Source organism: Aquarana catesbeiana, linkage group LG01 (genome assembly GCF_042186555.1).
Source record: "Aquarana catesbeiana isolate 2022-GZ linkage group LG01, ASM4218655v1, whole genome shotgun sequence".
NCBI classification, from domain to species: Eukaryota; Metazoa; Chordata; class Amphibia; order Anura; family Ranidae; genus Aquarana; species Aquarana catesbeiana.
This window is the reverse complement of record NC_133324.1, coordinates 665,968,387-665,986,993: the sequence shown is the minus strand read 5'-3', so window position 1 is coordinate 665,986,993 and position 18,607 is coordinate 665,968,387. Positions and strand designations below refer to the sequence as shown.

General features: G+C 45.8%; 1 protein-coding gene across 1 annotated transcript in view; it reads left to right on the top strand.

Annotated features, from left to right (window-relative positions):
- Nucleotides 1–1,771: 1,771 nt before the first annotated feature.
- Nucleotides 1,772–18,607, top strand: part of PAPSS1 (3'-phosphoadenosine 5'-phosphosulfate synthase 1) — a 201,185-nt gene continuing 184,349 nt past the window's right edge. The window contains exon 1 of the mRNA XM_073602039.1: nucleotides 1,772–2,013. Within this exon, the coding sequence (XP_073458140.1) occupies nucleotides 1,954–2,013 (60 nt within the window). The 5' untranslated portion in view covers nucleotides 1,772–1,953. The remainder of the gene's footprint in view (nucleotides 2,014–18,607) is intronic.

Here is an 18,607-nt window from a genome sequence, read left to right as displayed (position 1 = left end):
TGCTGCATGCTCCCGATGCTTGTGCAACTCTGCAAAGGGGGGGGGGGTGTATTACTGTTATATTGTGTAAGGGGCGGATGGCTACAGAAGAGGGCGAATTTTAAATCGATGGGCAGAGCTGACAGGTTGGGGGTAGTTTTAGCAATAAACTACACGTCTTTGTGGGGCGTGTTTAACCACTTCACCACCCGGCCATAGTAATATGACGTCCACAGATGGGATCTCCCATCCTGGGTGGAAGTCATATGACGGCCTGGGCTTCCCGGCCATCTAGGGGGCGCGCGCGCGCCGCCGCGTTGCTCGGGACCCGGTGCGTGTGCCCGGCGGCTGCGATGTCCGCCGGGCACCCGCGATTGCCCGTTAACCGGGCCGGACCGTGGATCTGTGTGTGTAAACACACAGATCCACAGCCTGTCAGCTCTGAGGAGAGCGATCTGTGTTCCCAGTACAGAGGAACACCGATCGGTCTCCTCCCCTTGTACGTCCCCTCCCCCCACAGTTAGAATCATTCCCTAGGAAGCATAATTAACCCCTTGTCTCCCCCTAGTGGATAACCTCTTCCCTGCCTGTCACATTTATACAGTAATCAATGCAATTTTATAGCATTGATCGCTGTATAAATGTGAATGGTCCCAAAAATGTGTCAAAAGTGTCCGATGTGTCCGCCATAATGTCGCAGTCACGAGAAAAAAATTGCGATCGCCGCTATTATTAGTAAAAAAAAAAATAAATAATTTTTAAAAAAATGCCATAAATCTATCCCATATTTTGCAGACGCTATAACTTTTGCGCAAACCAATCAATATATGCTTATTGCGATTTTTTTTACCAAAAATATGTAGAAGAATACGTATCGGCCGAAACTGAGGAAAAAATTTTTTTTTTTTTTTTAAAAATTGGGATATTTATTATAGCAAAAAGTAAAAAATATTGTGTTTTTTTCAAAATTGTCGCTCTTCTTTTGTTTATAATGCAAAAAATAAAAACCGCAGAGGTGATCAAATACCACCAAAAGAAAGCTCTATTTGTGGGGAAAAAAAGGACATCAATTTTGTTTTTGTACAACGTTGCACGACCGCGCAATTGTCGTTTAAAGTGCGACAGCGCTGAAAACTAAAAATTGGTCTGGGAAGGAAGGGGGTGAAAATGCCCGGTATTGAACCGGTTAAACAAATGAAGGGCGGGTTTTGCAATGTTGATGGGCGGGTTTGCACGATCCATTTAATTAACACAATAAATTTAGCACAGTATCAGTGCGGATTTTGATGATTTGTTGCAGATTCATTGCAGGACCCTCTTATTTGCACTATTTTGTAAGTACGCTATTATGCTTCTATTTGATCCCCCTTCATGGCTGTCTGTGTACAGGGCACACCTCTTAAGTTATCAGCTCTGCCCATCAATTTAAAATTCTGTAGCCATCCGCCCATTACACGATATAACAGTAATACACCCGCCCCTTGCAAGAGTATCACGATCATCGGGAGCGTGCAGCAGAGTCTGGCACAAGGTCGTGGTCATTGCGCAGGCGCCGCGTACAGCTGATTCACAGCTGTTCATCTTCGGCTATTTTCGGCGGCTCCGTTGTGGTTCGTACTGCGCAAGCGGTGCGCCTGCGCAGTACAGGGGGCATTATCCGCCGGGGGACCTTTTTCGGCAGGACACCTGGTGTAGCAAGATGGCGGTGAAGAAACGTCACTTCCGTTATACATTCTGACGGATCGCCAAATCTGACAAAACACCTGGAGCTGGATGTAACCCGAGCAGCTGAGCTTTACTTCACTTCCGAGCTCCGGCGCATGCGCACTGCTCCCCGTCTGCTTCTGCACGGCTGTGCTGTGGGGGCGGCACTGTGAGGACACTCCCCTTCTCCCCGGGCATCTCCATTCAACTATCCCTCATACATCCAATACAGAGTGCGAAGACGGCGATCACCTTCCCGGGGGGTCCAGCATGGAGATCTCAGAGAGCAGGAACAAGAAGGTGAAGCTGACGGGGAAGCTGCAGAATTGGGTGAGTGAGAACGCCGGGCTGTGTGCTCATAAAGTTCTCCTTAGGAGTATGGGGAGAGGAGAGTGCTGACGTGTGTGTGATACCAGAAGATGTCTGGCAGTGTGCCCAGGGAGGACAGCAGGGGGCAGCATCCTCTATGGTCCAATCAGTACTCTACAGATCAATGGGCTCCAGGTGACCAGTGTGTACTCTGCTATGGAAGGTGGAGGTGACATTCCTCTCACTCTATTCACTTAAAGAGCTTGGTGTACCCAGCATTGTACTGCTCTGCTTCTTACTGATGTTCTCTTTCTCACTTCAGTCTGACCTTGCTTTTGTTTTTCTCAACAAGGAAAAGTGTCCCCTATCATTGCACAGGATGAATATAGGACGTGTGTTGGGGCAATGGTGGAGAGGAGAGCGAACATGGTGTCTCAGAATGGTGTTGTGGGTGAGAGTAGTGTGGGCATTGGTATAGTGGTGGAGAGCGAAGGTGTGGAGGCAGAGGTTGAAGAAGTGTGTGTTGGTGGCAAAGAATAAAGCGTGTCTATCATTTCAGTGGTGGAGAATAAAATAAAGCGGAGGTGTCGTTTTAGTGGCGGAGAATACAGCGGCGGGCGTCATTTCAGTGGCGGAGAATACAGCGGCGGGCGTCATTTCAGTGGCGGAGAATACAGCGGCGGGCGTCATTTCAGTGGCGGAGAATACAGCGGCGGGCGTCATTTCAGTGGCGGAGAATACAGCGGTGGGCGTCATTTCAGTGGCGGAGAATACAGCGGCGGGCGTCATTTCAGTGGCGGAGAATACAGCGGCGGGCGCCATTTCAGTGGCGGAGAATACAGCGGCAGGTGCCGTTTCAGTGGCGGAGAATACAGCGGCGGGCGTCATTTCAGTGGCGGAGAATACAGAAGCGGGCGTCATTTCAGTGGCGGAGAATACAGCGGCGGGCGTCATTTCAGTGGCGGAGATTACAGAGGCGGGCGTCATTTCAGTGGCGGAGAATACAGCGGCGGGCGTCATTTCAGTGGCGGAGAATACAGCGGCGGGCGTCATTTCAGTGGCGGAGAATACAGAGGCGGGCGTCATTTCAGTGGCGGAGAATACAGCGGCGGGCGTCATTTCAGTGGCGGAGAATACAGCGGCGGGCGTCATTTCAGTGGCGGAGAATACAGCGGCGGGCGTCATTTCAGTGGCGGAGAATACAGCGGCGGGCGTCATTTCAGTGGCGGAGAATACAGCGGCGGGCGTCATTTCAGTGGCGGAGAATACAGCGGCGGGCGTCATTTCAGTGGCGGAGAATACAGCGGCGGGTGTCATTTCAGTGGCGGAGAATACAGCGCCTTGTCATTTCGGTGGCGGAGAATACAACGGCGGGCGTCATTTCTGTGGCGGAGAATAAAGTGGGGGCGCCATTTCAGTGGTGGAGAATAAAGCGGTGGACAACATTTCAGCGGCGGAGAATAAATCAGTATGTATCATTTAAGTGCCGGAGAATAAAGCAGTGTGCGTCATTTCAGTGGCGGGGAGTAAATCAGTGGGTGTCGTTTCAGTGTCAGAAAGTATGGACGTGTATTAAGTCATAGTGGAGGAGAGTGTAGAAGTCTGTGTCAGTACGGCAGAGGAGAGTGTACATGTTGGTGCAGTGGCAGACAGAGTGAGGAAGCATGCATTGGCAGAAAATCTGGAAGTTCCAGTTCCCACCCATGTAGTGGTGGAAAAGTGAATTCTAGAGTGGAGAATTCCCTGACAGTGCAGCGGGCATGTTAGTGCAGTGGCATCAAATGGCATGCAGAAGTGTGAGTCACTGCAGTGATGTTGGTAGCTGGGAAAGGGCTGTTGCATAGAACAGGTAGTGGTCACCTCACAGCTCTATTAGACCCCAGATCTCTCCTCTGGCCTCCAATGCAGCTGATCAGACACAGATCAGTCTGGCTCCTTCACTTGCTGGTAACGGCCAGGTAAACAAGGAACTGGAACTGAAAGTTTGTCTCATTCTGTCCAAGGAACCAGATGCCCCCAGTTATATTCTTTCCAGGCTGCCTGATCATTTGGGAAAGCATGGTAAAAGCGGCGGCGGGAGTGGGACCCCCTTCCGTCACCTCTAAAAGTAATCCAGCAGCTCCATAACCGCTAGGATTATTTTCACTTTGAATGGAATTTCTGCCTGAAAAAAATATCTGCAGCTACAGCCAGGGCTCGACAAATCCCAGGTGCCAGGTCGCCATGGTGACTAGTAATTGCATCATGGCACCTAGGCTTTTGTCAGCCCATTCACAGTTGGCACCAGGTGCAGAGATGCGCAATTCCTATCGCCCGGGACAGGAATTGCCCCAGTGCTGGGCATGTAGTATTTTTTTTTTTTTTTTTTAATCTTTAGCCCTGCTGCGGGCAAGCAGCAGGGATTACTTGTCAGATGAAAGCATTTGGGTGGCTGTGCTGCCGCCCGAATGCTTCCACATACCCTGCGTGCACCCACCGCTATGTACCCGGGCTCCATTAGCCCATCTGCGGGCCCGGGACCAGCATAACAGGTGCTGCTGGGTAGAGGGGAGACGCTTTCCTCCCCTTCTTGTTGCTGACCCAAAAGTCACATGTCTGATGTCACTTCTGGGTCCCCCTTGACAGTTTCCCTAGCCATGAAGGCCGGGAAGGAATGTAATGCAGTGTGATGTGCATTGCATTACATTCAGCAGAGCACAGGGGAGACATGTCTCATTAAAGAGAACCTGTCTCCAAAAAAAATCATCACATAGGGGACTTTTTGTCCCCTACGTGATGAAAAAAAAAAAAGTTATGCAGTTATGCATTAAGGTGAAAAACATTCTGTAGTGCAGAGGCCCCCCTAATACTTACCTGAACCCGATCGATCCAGCTACGGGGACGAGCACAGCAGCTCCAGCCACAGCGGAATCTGGGTTTAGTAGAACCCTTGCTGCACCATTGGACAATCCATTCAGATTGAATTCACAGACACACATGGTGCAATCCACCAATGATGACTATGTTTCACTAACATGATTGTTCAGGAGATTGGTACACCTGATGGTCAAAGAAATCCTGTCCTTCTGGGACGCTAACTTTCTAACGGAATACATCTCCTTAGCACAGATTCCACGTGGATTAAGGATTAAAAAATTCCCCACGTCGGAATTGTTTGAGAGCTTAAAAAAGGAATGGACAGACACTTTAACCACCTGCTCTATCAAACTCATAGACATTATAGTAAGATCCAAGAAAAAGGAAATAGAGACTCTGCAAACTGAAATGTCAGCCATCCAGAAAGACCTGATTTTGTTACAAAATCATGCTGGCCTTGTAGAGCTGGATGGACGTCTAAACAAAAAGCTGGATAAAATTGAAAAACTCGTTATTGACAATAAAAGGGGTAAGATGACCAGAGATCGTATAGACTAAGAAAATAATCATGTTTACACATGGGGAAAATGCCCCAATTTTTCCCTGGCAAATCTCGTAAACAACAGAAAAAACTAGTAAGTTTTTCAGACCATGACAATGAATCAGCTAATGACACATTGGCTACCACAGTATCGGACTCGTTATCAGAGCAACTTTCCACACCAACCGGCCCTCATTCAATCGATTGAATGAGGGACGGAATTTAGGAAACCCTCATGGATCCAAGAAAAAGGCAAAGAAAAAACAACACACAAAAGGACAAGGAGAGGGGGTAGGAGACACCTATACTCCAAGAAACGCCCACTATTCATTACGGGGGACCCCCCGATAATTTCTAATGTCCTGAACATCTCTAAGAGGGTTTTAAATTTAATTTACTATCAAAAGGACTGAACTTTTGCCTCAGCAGGCACTTTGACCCTCTTGGGACACTGATAAACGTTAATACGTTTTCACGTAATCGTACTTTGAAAAATCATTATTTTAAGTTTCCATCAGAAAGGGGAGAAACCTCTCTGGGTTCCTCTGATACAGATGAGTCTCCTCCCTCTCCTTGTCTGTTTACAGAGGTCTGCGTATTGGCTTGAATTGGCTTCTGAATCTAGTCCTTGCCTCAACGATCCCACCGATATGTCCAATCATATTCCGTTCAGATTGAGATCTGATTTCTATCCGGTGACATCTAGAGGCAAGGATCTCAATCTTTTTCAAAAACTAATCGAGAGAGATTTGACCCAGCTGGCTCGGGGCTGTCGAAAGGGTCCTATGCAGAATAATCCATCTATGAATGAGAGACCAGGCTTTGAAATCGTTATCTTCTGATAGTAACATCGTGATTAGAAATGCAGATAAAGGGGGTACTGTAGTTGTGTTAGACTCTAATATATACAAAGATGAAGCTTTACGTCAGTTGTCTGACATCACTACATATCAAAAACTTAGAGCTGACCCTACTTTACCTTTTAAAAAAGAACTGTCTTCCCTTTTAGATAGGGCAGTTCACATTGGTATCTTTTCACAGAAAGAGACTTGTTTATTCCGGAGTGTCCAATTATGCCTGTGTTCCACCATTTACCCAAGGTCCACAAGGGGTTAAACCCCCTTGTTGTTCGACCTATTGTCGCAGGAATTGGCTCCTTGAATGAGCGCCTTGGGGAATGGTTGGACAGTCAATTGCAACCGCTGGTTTGTGGTCTCCCTAGGTTTCTCAGGGACACCAAACAATTGCTCAACAAACTAAAAGGTATACAATGGAAAGACAATTACAGGTGGATTACCTATGATGTGACAAGCCAATATTCTAGCATTCCGCATGTCCTGGGAATACAGGCAGTTGCCCTTTTCTTAAAAGAATCCGGAAAATATACATTGGCACTTCAGGAGTTTATTTTACTATCTTTAGAGTTTCAGTTAACACAGTCGGACGACAAGGTTTAAATAAGAAAGCCAGTTTTCTAATGAAACAACAACTCCCTAAATCTAAAGTTCACTGTGGACCTCCTTGAGAGCTCCATTGAATTTTTGGATGTGAAATTGTCTGGTATCAATGGTGAGGTGACAACTGGTATATATAGGAAATCTACAGCCGGAAATGCTCTGTTAAGAGCTGATTCTGCCCACCCGAGACACACCATTAGAGGTGTACCGTTTGGCCAGTTCTTGAGATTAAAGCGACTATGTAGCACACTGGAAACTTATATTTTTTTTCCACTATTATCATTAACACAGATTTATAATTATGATATAGTTACTTATTTTATTTAAATGTTTAGTTCTTATCACATTTTATTCTATTTCATTTCATTTAATTTATTCACCAACTATTCAGGTGTTCACATATTTTTTGGACTTATTCACAGCTCACAGTTCATTGGAACAATTTATTAAAACCAAATTTATTTAGACATCTTATTTTAGTTGGTTTAAATTCAATTTATTATAAAAGCATTTGTTTCATCTTTGCACTGAATTCACATATTCATGTGTGCACTCCCCCCAACTCACACACGTGGAACACGTTTGTTAATCAAGGGTTTCTTTTAATTGAAGACCCAATTGAGTGATTAGACTCAATTAACTACACATGGAGTCACATATTTGAAACATTTTAATATATATTATATTGCATTGTTTTTGGTGGTAGGGCAGCTATGACTAAGCACTGAAACGCGTCAGCTTGTCCCATTTTTTTTTTTTTTTTTTTTTTGCTGTGGGTTGTATTTGTTGGACTTTTTAAAAATAAAGGCTATATTCCAGAGTGCAGCTGTCCAGAACTTCCTTTTTGCCTCATGCAGCTCCAGCCGCTGTCTCGGGTCCTCGTTGGATAGATTGATAGCAGCAGGAACCATTAGCCGCTGTCAATCAAATCCAATGACGCGTGAGCCGGGGGGCAGGGACGAGTCCTGATGTCTGTGTCAATAGACGCAGGAGCGTGCCTGCACGAGTGCCCCGAGGAAGAGTGGCTCCCCAACGGGGCACTAGTGAAGGAGGAGCCAGGACCTCCGTTGAGGGACCCCAGAAGAAGAGGATCGGGGCCATTCTGTGCAAAACCAACTGCACAGAGGAGGTAAGTATGACATGTATGTGTTTTTTTGTTTTTTAAAACAAACCTTTACATATCCTTTTAAGTAAAAAAAATTATTTTTTTTAATTGTAAAAAAATATTGTTACACCCAAGCTCATAAACACCCCCCCCAAAAAAATTAGGCCTCCTACCCCCACATATGTGCACATACAAACGTAAACGCACACATCGGGGCACCTTCGCCTGAAAACGTTGATTGTGAGACACGTTACAAATCGCTGCACACGCCAGAATGATAGCAATAATTCTAGCACCAGACCTCCTCTGTAATGCTAAATAAAACTTTGTTGGTTAAAAGAAAACTGGCTCCTAACTTTTTAGCTGGCTCCTAGATTCAAAGCAAATTTGTCAAGCCCTGGCTGCAGCGATGACTGACATGTCACCCTTCTTATCCAGTGATGTACTGTTATGTCGCTGGACAGGAAGAGTGTAAAATTAAAGTTCAAATGTTTGTATCTCTCATTTACAGTTTGCCGTTCAACTGCCAAATCATATGAACCTGTAAACGCCTAACCTAATACTTATACAGTGTTCTCACTGTTAAACCTGAGTTCTTTTAACATGAAGAAACTTCGGGGGGAAACGAAAATAATTTTTTACTTTGTATTCTTCAATAGCTGTGACATTAGGTTACTGTTCTGACTTCACTGCTGTTCTAACTGTATCATCATATATTCCGCAAATCTGCTCCCTAACTGCCCACTGTCCATACCACACCTTCTTTTGCTTGATCAGTATGAAGGTACCAGGAAAATGATGCCTGGAACCCAAAGTATGGACATTTTGGGGCTTGCGTATGAAAAGTTCTCAACAGGAAGTTGCCAATAGCAACTAATCAACCCTCTCTTCTACAGTCCAATTTTTCTAAGTAAAATTAAGATTGTGATTGTTATGAAGAGGGAAAAAATATTTTTGCTGTCACTTTTTCTTCATATGCCCATTAATGTTCATACTGGGTTCCCCCAATGATAGATTGGTGCTCCATTTATGAATACAATAGCACTGGCTATTCACAATGAATGGCACACTTTTCACTTTCATTATTAATGATGGCATTATGGAGTTGATTTACTAAAGACTGTTCTCTTTGCAAGCGCAGTTGCTCTAGAGATTAGTGAATGAGGTAAAGCTCTGCTGACTTCTATCATCCAATTATGTGCAAGCAAAAATGCAGTTTTTTTTTTGTATGCGATTGGGTATTCTTTAACTCGTTTAATAAGCTCTGGGCAAAGTGCACAGTCTATCTGCTTTTAGTAAATCCACCCCGTGTAATGCGCACATTGCCACTATTGTTTATCTTGGGAGGGTCACCATAGCAGCAGAAGTTCTGCCTTTCTATCATCTGCAGTGGCTGCATATGGTAGACCTTTAGTATTACTAGGGACCACCCAGGACATTTCCAGTGATCTTCAGTGGTCAGTCAACAACAGCTTGAGATAGATCTGATGCATTTTCCAATATCATTGTTTTCTGCAAATGGTTAGATTATTGCCATTTACAGTACTATACATCACAGTGTGATTTAATTTAAAAAAAAAAAAAAAAAAAAAAGTCCATTTGTTAGGATTCGTTCTTTTGAGAATGTCACAGTTATTTATTTATTTTTTTTTAGTTTATCTGTCAGACAATAAAGTAGTCCCTATGTATGCATCCCTTGATGCTGACAATTGCATTCTATGTGGGTATTAGATGTACTGTGGCTTTGCGTGCCAGGGGAGTTATTGCAGAACCAAGCCATGGTCAAAACACATTTACATATACAATAGGAGTCCTGCTTTAATTTTTTGTAATTGAATGGTGTGGTTCATTTCGTTCAGGCTTTATGTACATGGGTAAACATTTCTATTTCAATTGATTTGTTACTGAAAAGTTTTTCAGAGTACAGAACATAGCGACTCCACATTTGGAGAGGTCAGGACAATCCAGTTTACAACAAACAGAGAGATTCCAAGTGTCACTGATGCCACCTGTTTGCAGTGCAAATCTCAAACCCATGTAAGAAAGGGCCACTTAGCATATCAAAGAGAACCACAAGAATATACGTGTGAGTGTACAGCGTCTACTAAAAACCTGTGCATAAGGGTGGTGTCCTAGGGATTTGCAAGTGTACTCTACTTATATTCTAACCCATTTTGATTAAGGAGCTGTTTGATGTTACCCCTTTCAAGACTAGGGTCAAACCTTGGAGCTCAAATCCAATTTTTCAACTTGACATATGTTAGTATAAACATGCATATCATCTTTTACTACTTGGTGTATCCAGGTGAATTATACCTTTTTTGTGTTTTTTTTTTTTTTTTTTTTTTTTTTTTTTTTCTTTTCAGGACAGTTTGGGTTTCATTTGGATGTAAATGTTAAAGTGATACTAAAGTCCTTTTTTTTCGTTTAAAAATAACAAACCTGTTATACTTACCCTGTGCAGTGGATTTGCACAGAGCAGCCCATATCATTTTCTTCTCAGGTCCCTTGCCAGCACTTATGTTTTTGTATGCGTACTGCCTCCTCATCTCACCTTTTACTTGCCTAAGCCTGATCTCGATCCAGCCCTGAGCACATCTGCAGCAGCTCTCTCCTCTTCTCCCCACTCACACAGGCCTTGCTGAGAGCAGCGGAAGCCATTGGCTCCCCTTTCTGTTGGTCAGATCCAGTGACGAGGGAGTGGGGGGCAGAACTGAGCCTTGTCATCTGTGTCAATAGATGCAGACAGCGGGGTTTGGGGTTGAGCCGGAAGGGTTGCCATAATATGAAGTGGTTTCCTGTGGTGGCACACAAAGAGGAGCCAAGAGGAGTAGCTAGAAGCGCCGACATGAGAAGAGGAGGACCAGTGCTGCTCTACAGTTCTATTGCACAGAGCAGGTAAGTATTAACCTTTCTGATATTTTTAAGGGAAAATAAAAGACTTTACAAATACTCTTTGCAGTAGCAGGAAAAAAATACAGTGTATCCTTTCAAGACACAGGGACGGGAATAATCATTGTGACAGTCTGTCACACGAACATGTGATCGAGAGTCGGTTCTTCCGGGTCCTGATCGTTAGTACCAGATCCAGAGATGCCAAAGGCAGGTTGTTGTCAGTGCATTTCCAGCACAAACACAGGAACACGTACTGTATATGCGGTACCCAGAAATAAAGGCCAATTCTTGGACACTGCATATATTTTGTTAGGCAATTGTGATGGGGTTAATAAAGACATTGATTTATTGATAAAAACGCTCCCTCTACCAATGTAGGGTACTGGGTGTAGACCTTACTGAATCTTCTCAAAAACATATAAATGGAACTTATGCAGTCCTCTTTTTTGGCACTGACATGTTCCACTTTTGTGATGTGGGATCCTCCGCTCAAAGAGGGGCTTAAACCAGAGTGCTTGTGTCTCATTACCTCCAGGAAGAGAAGAGCCCCAGGTGCTGACTAAATGCTGATGCAAGTAGAAAAGAACAAGAAGACCTGGACAGCCGCACACCGGAATGGATAAATCTGTCTTTTTATTCAAATTACAGGATCATGGGGTACACAAAACATGACTGTGGGATGGTACAAGAATAGCTGACGCGTTTTGCACTTACACCAAGTGCTTACTCATTGCAGCTATGAGTAAGCACATGGTGTAAGTGCGAAATGTGTCAGATATTCTTGTACCACCCCACAGTCGTGTTTTGTGTACCCCATGATCCTGTATTTTGAACAAAAAGACGGATTTATCCATTCCGGTGTGCGGCTGTCCAGGTCTTCTTGTTCTTTTCTACATGTTCCACTTTTGTACCTACGCATGTCCCTAGTAGTGGCCTGTGATCTCTACAAGCAGCACCAGCTTAGCACAAAGAAACCTAGCACAGATAGGGAGCAGGTACTGACTAAATGGCAAGAGACCATTCATTCATTCACATTTTAGAACTTATTTTTTATTCTTGCTGGCAAAGTTTGGGCAAGTTTAAAAACTACATGTGATCCTAACAGAAGAGTGGTTAGGTGTAAATAAGAGATCTCTTTGGGAATGATTGGTATAGTAACCTTTGTAGGAGTTTAATGGATCAGCAAAGAAAAATCCGTACAGTATGTCAGCATGTTGCTTTGAGTGCTTATTTTAGAAGAATACTCCTGGAACCTGAAACAGCTCACATAGCATGCTCTGAGCATTTACCTTTTTAATAAGGTATGCCAATATGGAGCAAAAATACAGGGTGCTATAGAAAAGGAAGTCCTGAGAGGAGCGAAGAGGATGGTTTGTGTGATCTTTTGAGATGAGGTTGGTGATTATTGCTCGGGGCAGAGTTGTGGATGGCTTTGTATGCTGTTAGTAAATTGAATTTGATTTATTGGTGAGTGAAAGGCAGTGGAGAGATTGGCAGAAGGGTGGCAGACACTGAGAGGTTGGCAAGGTGGATGAGTCTGGCAACAGCATTCATGATAGACTGAAGTAGGGTGGTAACCTGTGTAAAAGTAGGCCAGCGAGAAGGGAGTTGCAGTAATCTGTCTCCTTCCCTTTCCTTATGCCTGTGTTATACACTGCATGCCCTAACCCTTGTCTGGTTTTGGCTACTTGCTGCCTACCTTATCCACAACTTGTTTGCAAATAATACTCTTGTCTGTCAGAGTGTCAGGTTGGAACTTTGCTTTGGCTCCCTCCCTGCCTGCATGTCACCATTGGGGCAAACTTGAGGGCTGCAATCTGGGCTCAACACTTTGAGGGTTTAATGGTGAAGATTGGATGCACCTTAGGGGATTAGGGGAGGCCACATTTCCAATAATTAATTAAAATAGAAGTGCGCAATACATGTGATCGATATCTTCACCAATTTCTTCTTGTGGGCATTTGTATACGTGACACACATTTAGTTGTCATAGGAAAGGCTTGGAAACCTACACAAGTATGACACCATTACAATAACTTGATGAATGGGTATTTTTGGGGTATGCTGTTATTTATGCTTTTTGGTGTAATGATGCACCTGTAACAAAAGAGTGATCTGGGCTGCCGACAGGTGAGTTTTAAAGAAACTTTTTTGTCTGTCTGTAGGGTACGTACATGTACCTTGTCTAAAAATGAACTTGCCCTTTAAGGTTGTATTGTGTGTTTTCACTGTGGCCATGTGAATACCGTGACTACTACAGGTATCAGTGGCCTTTCAATTCATATGTGGAGTATTGCTGTGAGCCCAACCACACCTAGATGCAGCTTATTTTTAAAGGGCAGAGCAGGAAAGAGTTGTACACACAACCTTACAGAACAGATGACCTGTACCAAAAACAGTAAAAAGCATTTCTTTACCCCTCTACAGTTTAGTTCCTTGATGGAATAACAGAGGTTTTTGCCTTATTATATTGATTGATGCAATGACATTTCCATGAATGTGGAGCTGCATTGGAGTTTAGCTTATTGCTATAAAGAAACATTGTAGCCGAGAAAGAAATTACACAATTTGAGATAGTAAGGCTTGTAAAACACTATATGAACAGTCAATAAAAAAAGCTTTTACAAACAATGATATCAGTGTAAAATGATAAACGTACGGTCTACATCTGTTTCTCAATCCTAGTACACATTGAGTTTTTTTTTTTTTACCCAACCCAGGCGGTTAAACGGAAAAAACCCAAACTGTCGGCTCTGGTCGGAGTCGCTGTACTAACTATGCAAAGTTAGTACAGCGATCTCCCCTGCTGAGCTGTTGTGTTTTGACAGGGGGATGCCCCCGCCAGAGTATTTCAGTGTTGGGGGGGGGGGGGGGCTGGAGTAGCACAGCAACCCAAGCCACAGGTGAAATGCTGCCTGACAAACAGTGTGTTGGGTGCTCTCCTGAATCCAACTGCGTAGTTGTCTTAGGAAGAAATTCTTTATGAAGTAGCGTGAAAAAAAAGATAAAGGTAAAAAAAAAAAAAAAAAAAAACCTTCAGCCTTTGCAACCACGTTAAAGCAGATTTTCAAAAAAATCCCCCATTAGTACACCTCTCCCACACAACACTAAACAGTTTTGAGGAAGTCAGCTTTCTAATTCAAAAAATTCTCTCTCTCTCTCTGTCTCTGTCTCAAATACTGATCGCTGTAATGTCCTGCTGGCCGGCGATCGGTATTTCACAGACAATACCTGTCACTGCCTGAGATCCCAGTTGTGTCATCTGGATAATTTCTGATAACAATCGTTGGAGATGGTGGACAGCGACGGGAGTAGAGTGGGGGCGGTGACTGGCAGGGAACAGAGGATGAGGACACCTCCTCCATGGGCGGCACAGACCGGGGGCTTATTTGGTGAAGGTAGGAGATCAGCAACAAGGACATGGGGGGAAAAAAAAGTTTTTTTTCCCAGAGTTCTGCTTTAAGCTTTGGAAATGAAAGAAAGAGAAGAAATTAAAGATAGCTGTGACTTCCTGGAGCCGTGACATCATCCATAGGCCCCATTACCCAGCTGTTGTCTGTGCTCCCTCCTCTCCCCTGCAGCAGCCACTCTCCGACACTCGGGAGCCACAGCTGTGCGATAACGTGACCGGACTGGAGCAGATTAAAAATGGGTAAGTACACAATCTTTTTTTTATACAGGTTAGAAAGGATTAGTAGGTTATGCTTTTAAGGATAATAAGTGTTTTTTATTTTTTTCATTTGGCAGTGACAGGATGCATTTAGTTTAGTTTTTTTCCATCTGCCATTACGTTACACTGCAAGGTGAAGAATGAACACTGTAACTAGTGTAACTGCCGACAGACCAGTATTTAAACTTGAAATATTATATGATGTGTTGCTGGCTGAGTTCCTATGGAAAATATTTTGCAGTTGCAATGTGTAACATGAACACTGGGTTTTTGTTTTCTGGTCGTCTTTACAAGGTCTTAGTTTGTCTGCTGTGACTGGAATCAACTCTGCTAAAACTAGTTCAGTCTGAAAAAAAAAAAAACTTTTCAGGAAGTTATTTTAGTCTCTGTCCACTAGTAAAATGTTTGTTTTGTTTTTTTGTTTTTTTTTCCTCATTTATGTACACTGCTCAAAAAAATTAAAGGAACACTTTGAAAACACATCAGGTCTCCATGGGAAAAGATATCATGCTGGATATCTATACTGATACCGACTGAGTAATGTGTTAGGAACGAAAAGATGCCACATCATTTGATGGAAATTAAAATTATCAACCTACAGAGGGCTGAATTCAAAGACACCCCGAAAATTAAAGTGAAACAATTATGCAGCAGGCTAGTCCATTTTGCTGAAATTTCATTGCAGAATGGTACTCAGTAGTTTGTATGGCCCCCATGTGCTTGTTTGCATGTTTGACAACGTTGGGGCATGCCCCTAAAGAGACGACGGATGGTATCCTGGGGTATTTCATCCCAGATCTGGACCAGGGCATCACTGAGCTCCTGAACAGACTGAGGTGCAACCTGGCAGTGTTGGATGGACTGAAACATAATGTGCCAGAGATGTGCTACCAGTAGTGACACTGACCCTAGCCAAATGCAAACCTAGTGAAAAACAGTCAGAAAAGATGAGTAGGGAAAGAAAATGTCAGTGGCCTCCACCTGTAAAACCATTCCTGTTTTGGAGGTCATCTCATTGTTGCCCATCTAGTGCATCGGTTAATTTCATTAACACCAAAGCAGATGAAACAGATTAACAACCCCCTCTGCTACTTAACTGACCAGATCAATATCCCAGGAGTTTAATTGACTTGATGCTATACTCTGATTAAAACGTGTTCCTTGAATTTTTTTTAGCAGTGTATTTTTTTCTTTGTACCCACTCTGTTTCTGAGGTTTCCATTATCAGTTGTGCCCCAAACCATCAGCTTTATTTATAATTTTCTGAAAATGTTGCTTTACAATCTACCTTCTAAAATGTTTCCATTTCAGCTCGGTAGTAAATTAATGACTCTGGTTGTCATCAGATGCCTGACATGTAAGGGCCCAGCACAGTGTTGACGAAGGGTAAAACTAATCCCAATTAGGATGGGGGAGGGGAGATTTCCTGAGGAGGGTCTGCACTAATGTAGGGGGGTTTCTGGAGGGGGGGTTTACTGGGGGGCTGCACTGATAGACCGGGGGGGGGATTCCCAAGGAGGGACTGCACCGATGGGGGGTGTTTCCTGAGGAGGGTTTGCACTGATGGGGGGGATTTCCTGAGGATGGTCTGCACTGGTGGAGGGGGGGGTTTATCCTAAAAAGGAATCTGCACTCATGGAGGGGGGGGGTTTCCTGAGGGGGGTCTGCACTCATGGAGGGTGGGGATTTCCTGAGGAGGGTCTGCACCCATGGAGGGGGGGGGGGATTTCCTGAGGAGGGTCTGCACTGATGGAGGGGGGGGGATTTCCTGAGGAGGGTCTGCACTAATGGAGCAGGGGGATTTCCTGAGGAGGGTCTGCACTGATGGAGCAGGGGGATTTCCTGAGGAGGGCCTTTGCTGATGGGGGGGGGGGGGGATTTCCTGAAGAGGGTCTGCACTGATGGAGGGGGGTTATCCTAAAAGGGGGTCTGCACTGGTGGAGGGGGGGATTTCCTGAGGAGGGTTTGCACTGATGAGGGGGATTTCCTGAGGAGGGTCTGCACTGATGGCGGGAGGGGATTTCTTTAGGAGGGTCTACTCTTCACTAGAGGGGGGGATTTCCTGAGGAGGGTCTGCACTGATGGAGGAGGGGTTATGCTAAAAGGGGGTCTGCACTGGTGGGGGGGGTTCCCGAGGAGGGTCTGCACTAGAGCTGCACGATTAATCGTACATAGAATCGCGATTTCGATTCACCCCCCTCCGCGATCTACAGTCTGGATTATCTCGATTTTTTAGCCGCCGGGAACCAGCGTTTTGAAAATGGCGCCGCCGGCGCCGAAGTACACAGAGCCGGTCCTCGGCTCTTTCCGGCGGCTCTCGTTTACTTTCGGCTCCACTCGTAGTCCCAAGCGGAGCTATCCGAACCTACTCGGATAGCTCCGCTCGGGACTACGAGTGGAGCCGAAATTGAACGAGAGCCGCCGGAAAGAGCCGAGGACCGGCTCTGTGTACTTCGGCGCCGGCGGCGCCATTTTCAAATCGCGGTCGGCGATTTTGAAGCCCTGGAAGCAAGTACAGGGGATCCAAGGCTGCACTGGGGCAAGGCTGCACTGGGGCAGGCTGCACTGGGGAAGGCTGCACTGGGGAAGGCTGCACTGGGGGAAGGCTGCACTGGGGCAAGGCTGCACTGGGGCAAGGCTGCACTGGGGCAAGGCTGCACTGGGGCAAGGCTGCACTGGGGCAAGGCTGCACTGGGGCAAGGCTGCACTGGGGCAAGGCTGCACTGGGGAAGGCTGCGCTGGGGCAAGGCTGCGCTGGGGCAAGGCTGCACTGGGGCAGGCTGCACTGGGGAAGGCTGCACTGACATGGCTGCACTGACAAGGCTTTATCTTTAAAATAAAATTATTTTTTTGAGAATCGTGAGAGAATCGTGATCTTTATTCCAAGCAAAAGAATCGTGATTCTCATTTTTCCCAGAATCGTGCAGCTCTAGTCTGCACTGATGGAGGGGGTATCCTGAGGGGGGTCTGCACTGATGGAGGGGGGGGGGGATTTACCGAGCAGGGTCTACACTGGTGGAGAGGGGGGGATTTCCTGAGGAGGTTCTGCACTGGTGGTGGGGGGATTTCCTGAGGGGGGTCTGCACTGGTGGGGGGGGAGATTTCCTGAGGATGGTCTGCACTGATGGGGGGGTATCCTGAGGGGGGTCTGCACTGATGGAGGACGGGGGGATTTACAGAGGAGGGTCTGTACTGATGAGGGGGGGGGATTTCCTGAGGAGGATCTGCAGTGATGGAGGGGAGGGAGGATTTCCTGGGGGGGGGGTCTGCACTGAAGGAGGGAGGGTTATCCTGAGGGGGTCTGCACTGATGGAGGGGGTTATTCTAAGGTGTGTCTGCACTGATAGTGGGGGGGTGTCCTAAAGGGGGTTCTGCACTGATGGAGGAGGGGGGTGGTTTATTCTGATGGAGGGGGGTCTGTACTGATGGAGGGGGAGGTCTATACTTAGTGGAGGGGGGTCTCTACTAAGGGGCGACTATAATTGGTGGAGGGGAGGCGGGTGACACCATGTTTTACCACACCGGGTGACACCAACCCTAGTGACGCCATTGGTCCTCCCCTCCCTTCTCCTTGTGTGTGGGACACACAGTGGGTATCTCCCGCTGTGTGTCAGAGATGGGGTCTGAAATGATCGGGGGGGGGCCCGCTGTAACAAAGTGCCGCCTCCTAGACCTGCTCTTGTGATAGACAGAACGCTGATCCAATGCCGGGAAACTGAATCAGTATGACTCGTATCACAGGAGTCGGAATGTTACAGCGGTCGCCCAGGTGGGCAATTCAAATCCAAGCTCCGTGACACAGCGGGAGATCGTGATCCAGGCACTGGTGGGCTGCATGTGGTGGGCACTGCACTGATGAGGCTACATTTGGTGGGCACTGCACTGATGAGGCCTGTGCCTATCATGCAGCCTCATCGGTGCCTGTGCCCATCAGATGCAGCAGCCTGCCTGTGCCCATCAGATGCAGCAGACTGCCAGTGCCCCTGCCATGCAGCCTGCCAGTGCCCATCATGTACAGCCTACCAATGTCAGTGATACAGCCTGCCAGTGCCTGGTAGCGCAATCTCACGCTGTGTGTCAGAGCTGGAGCT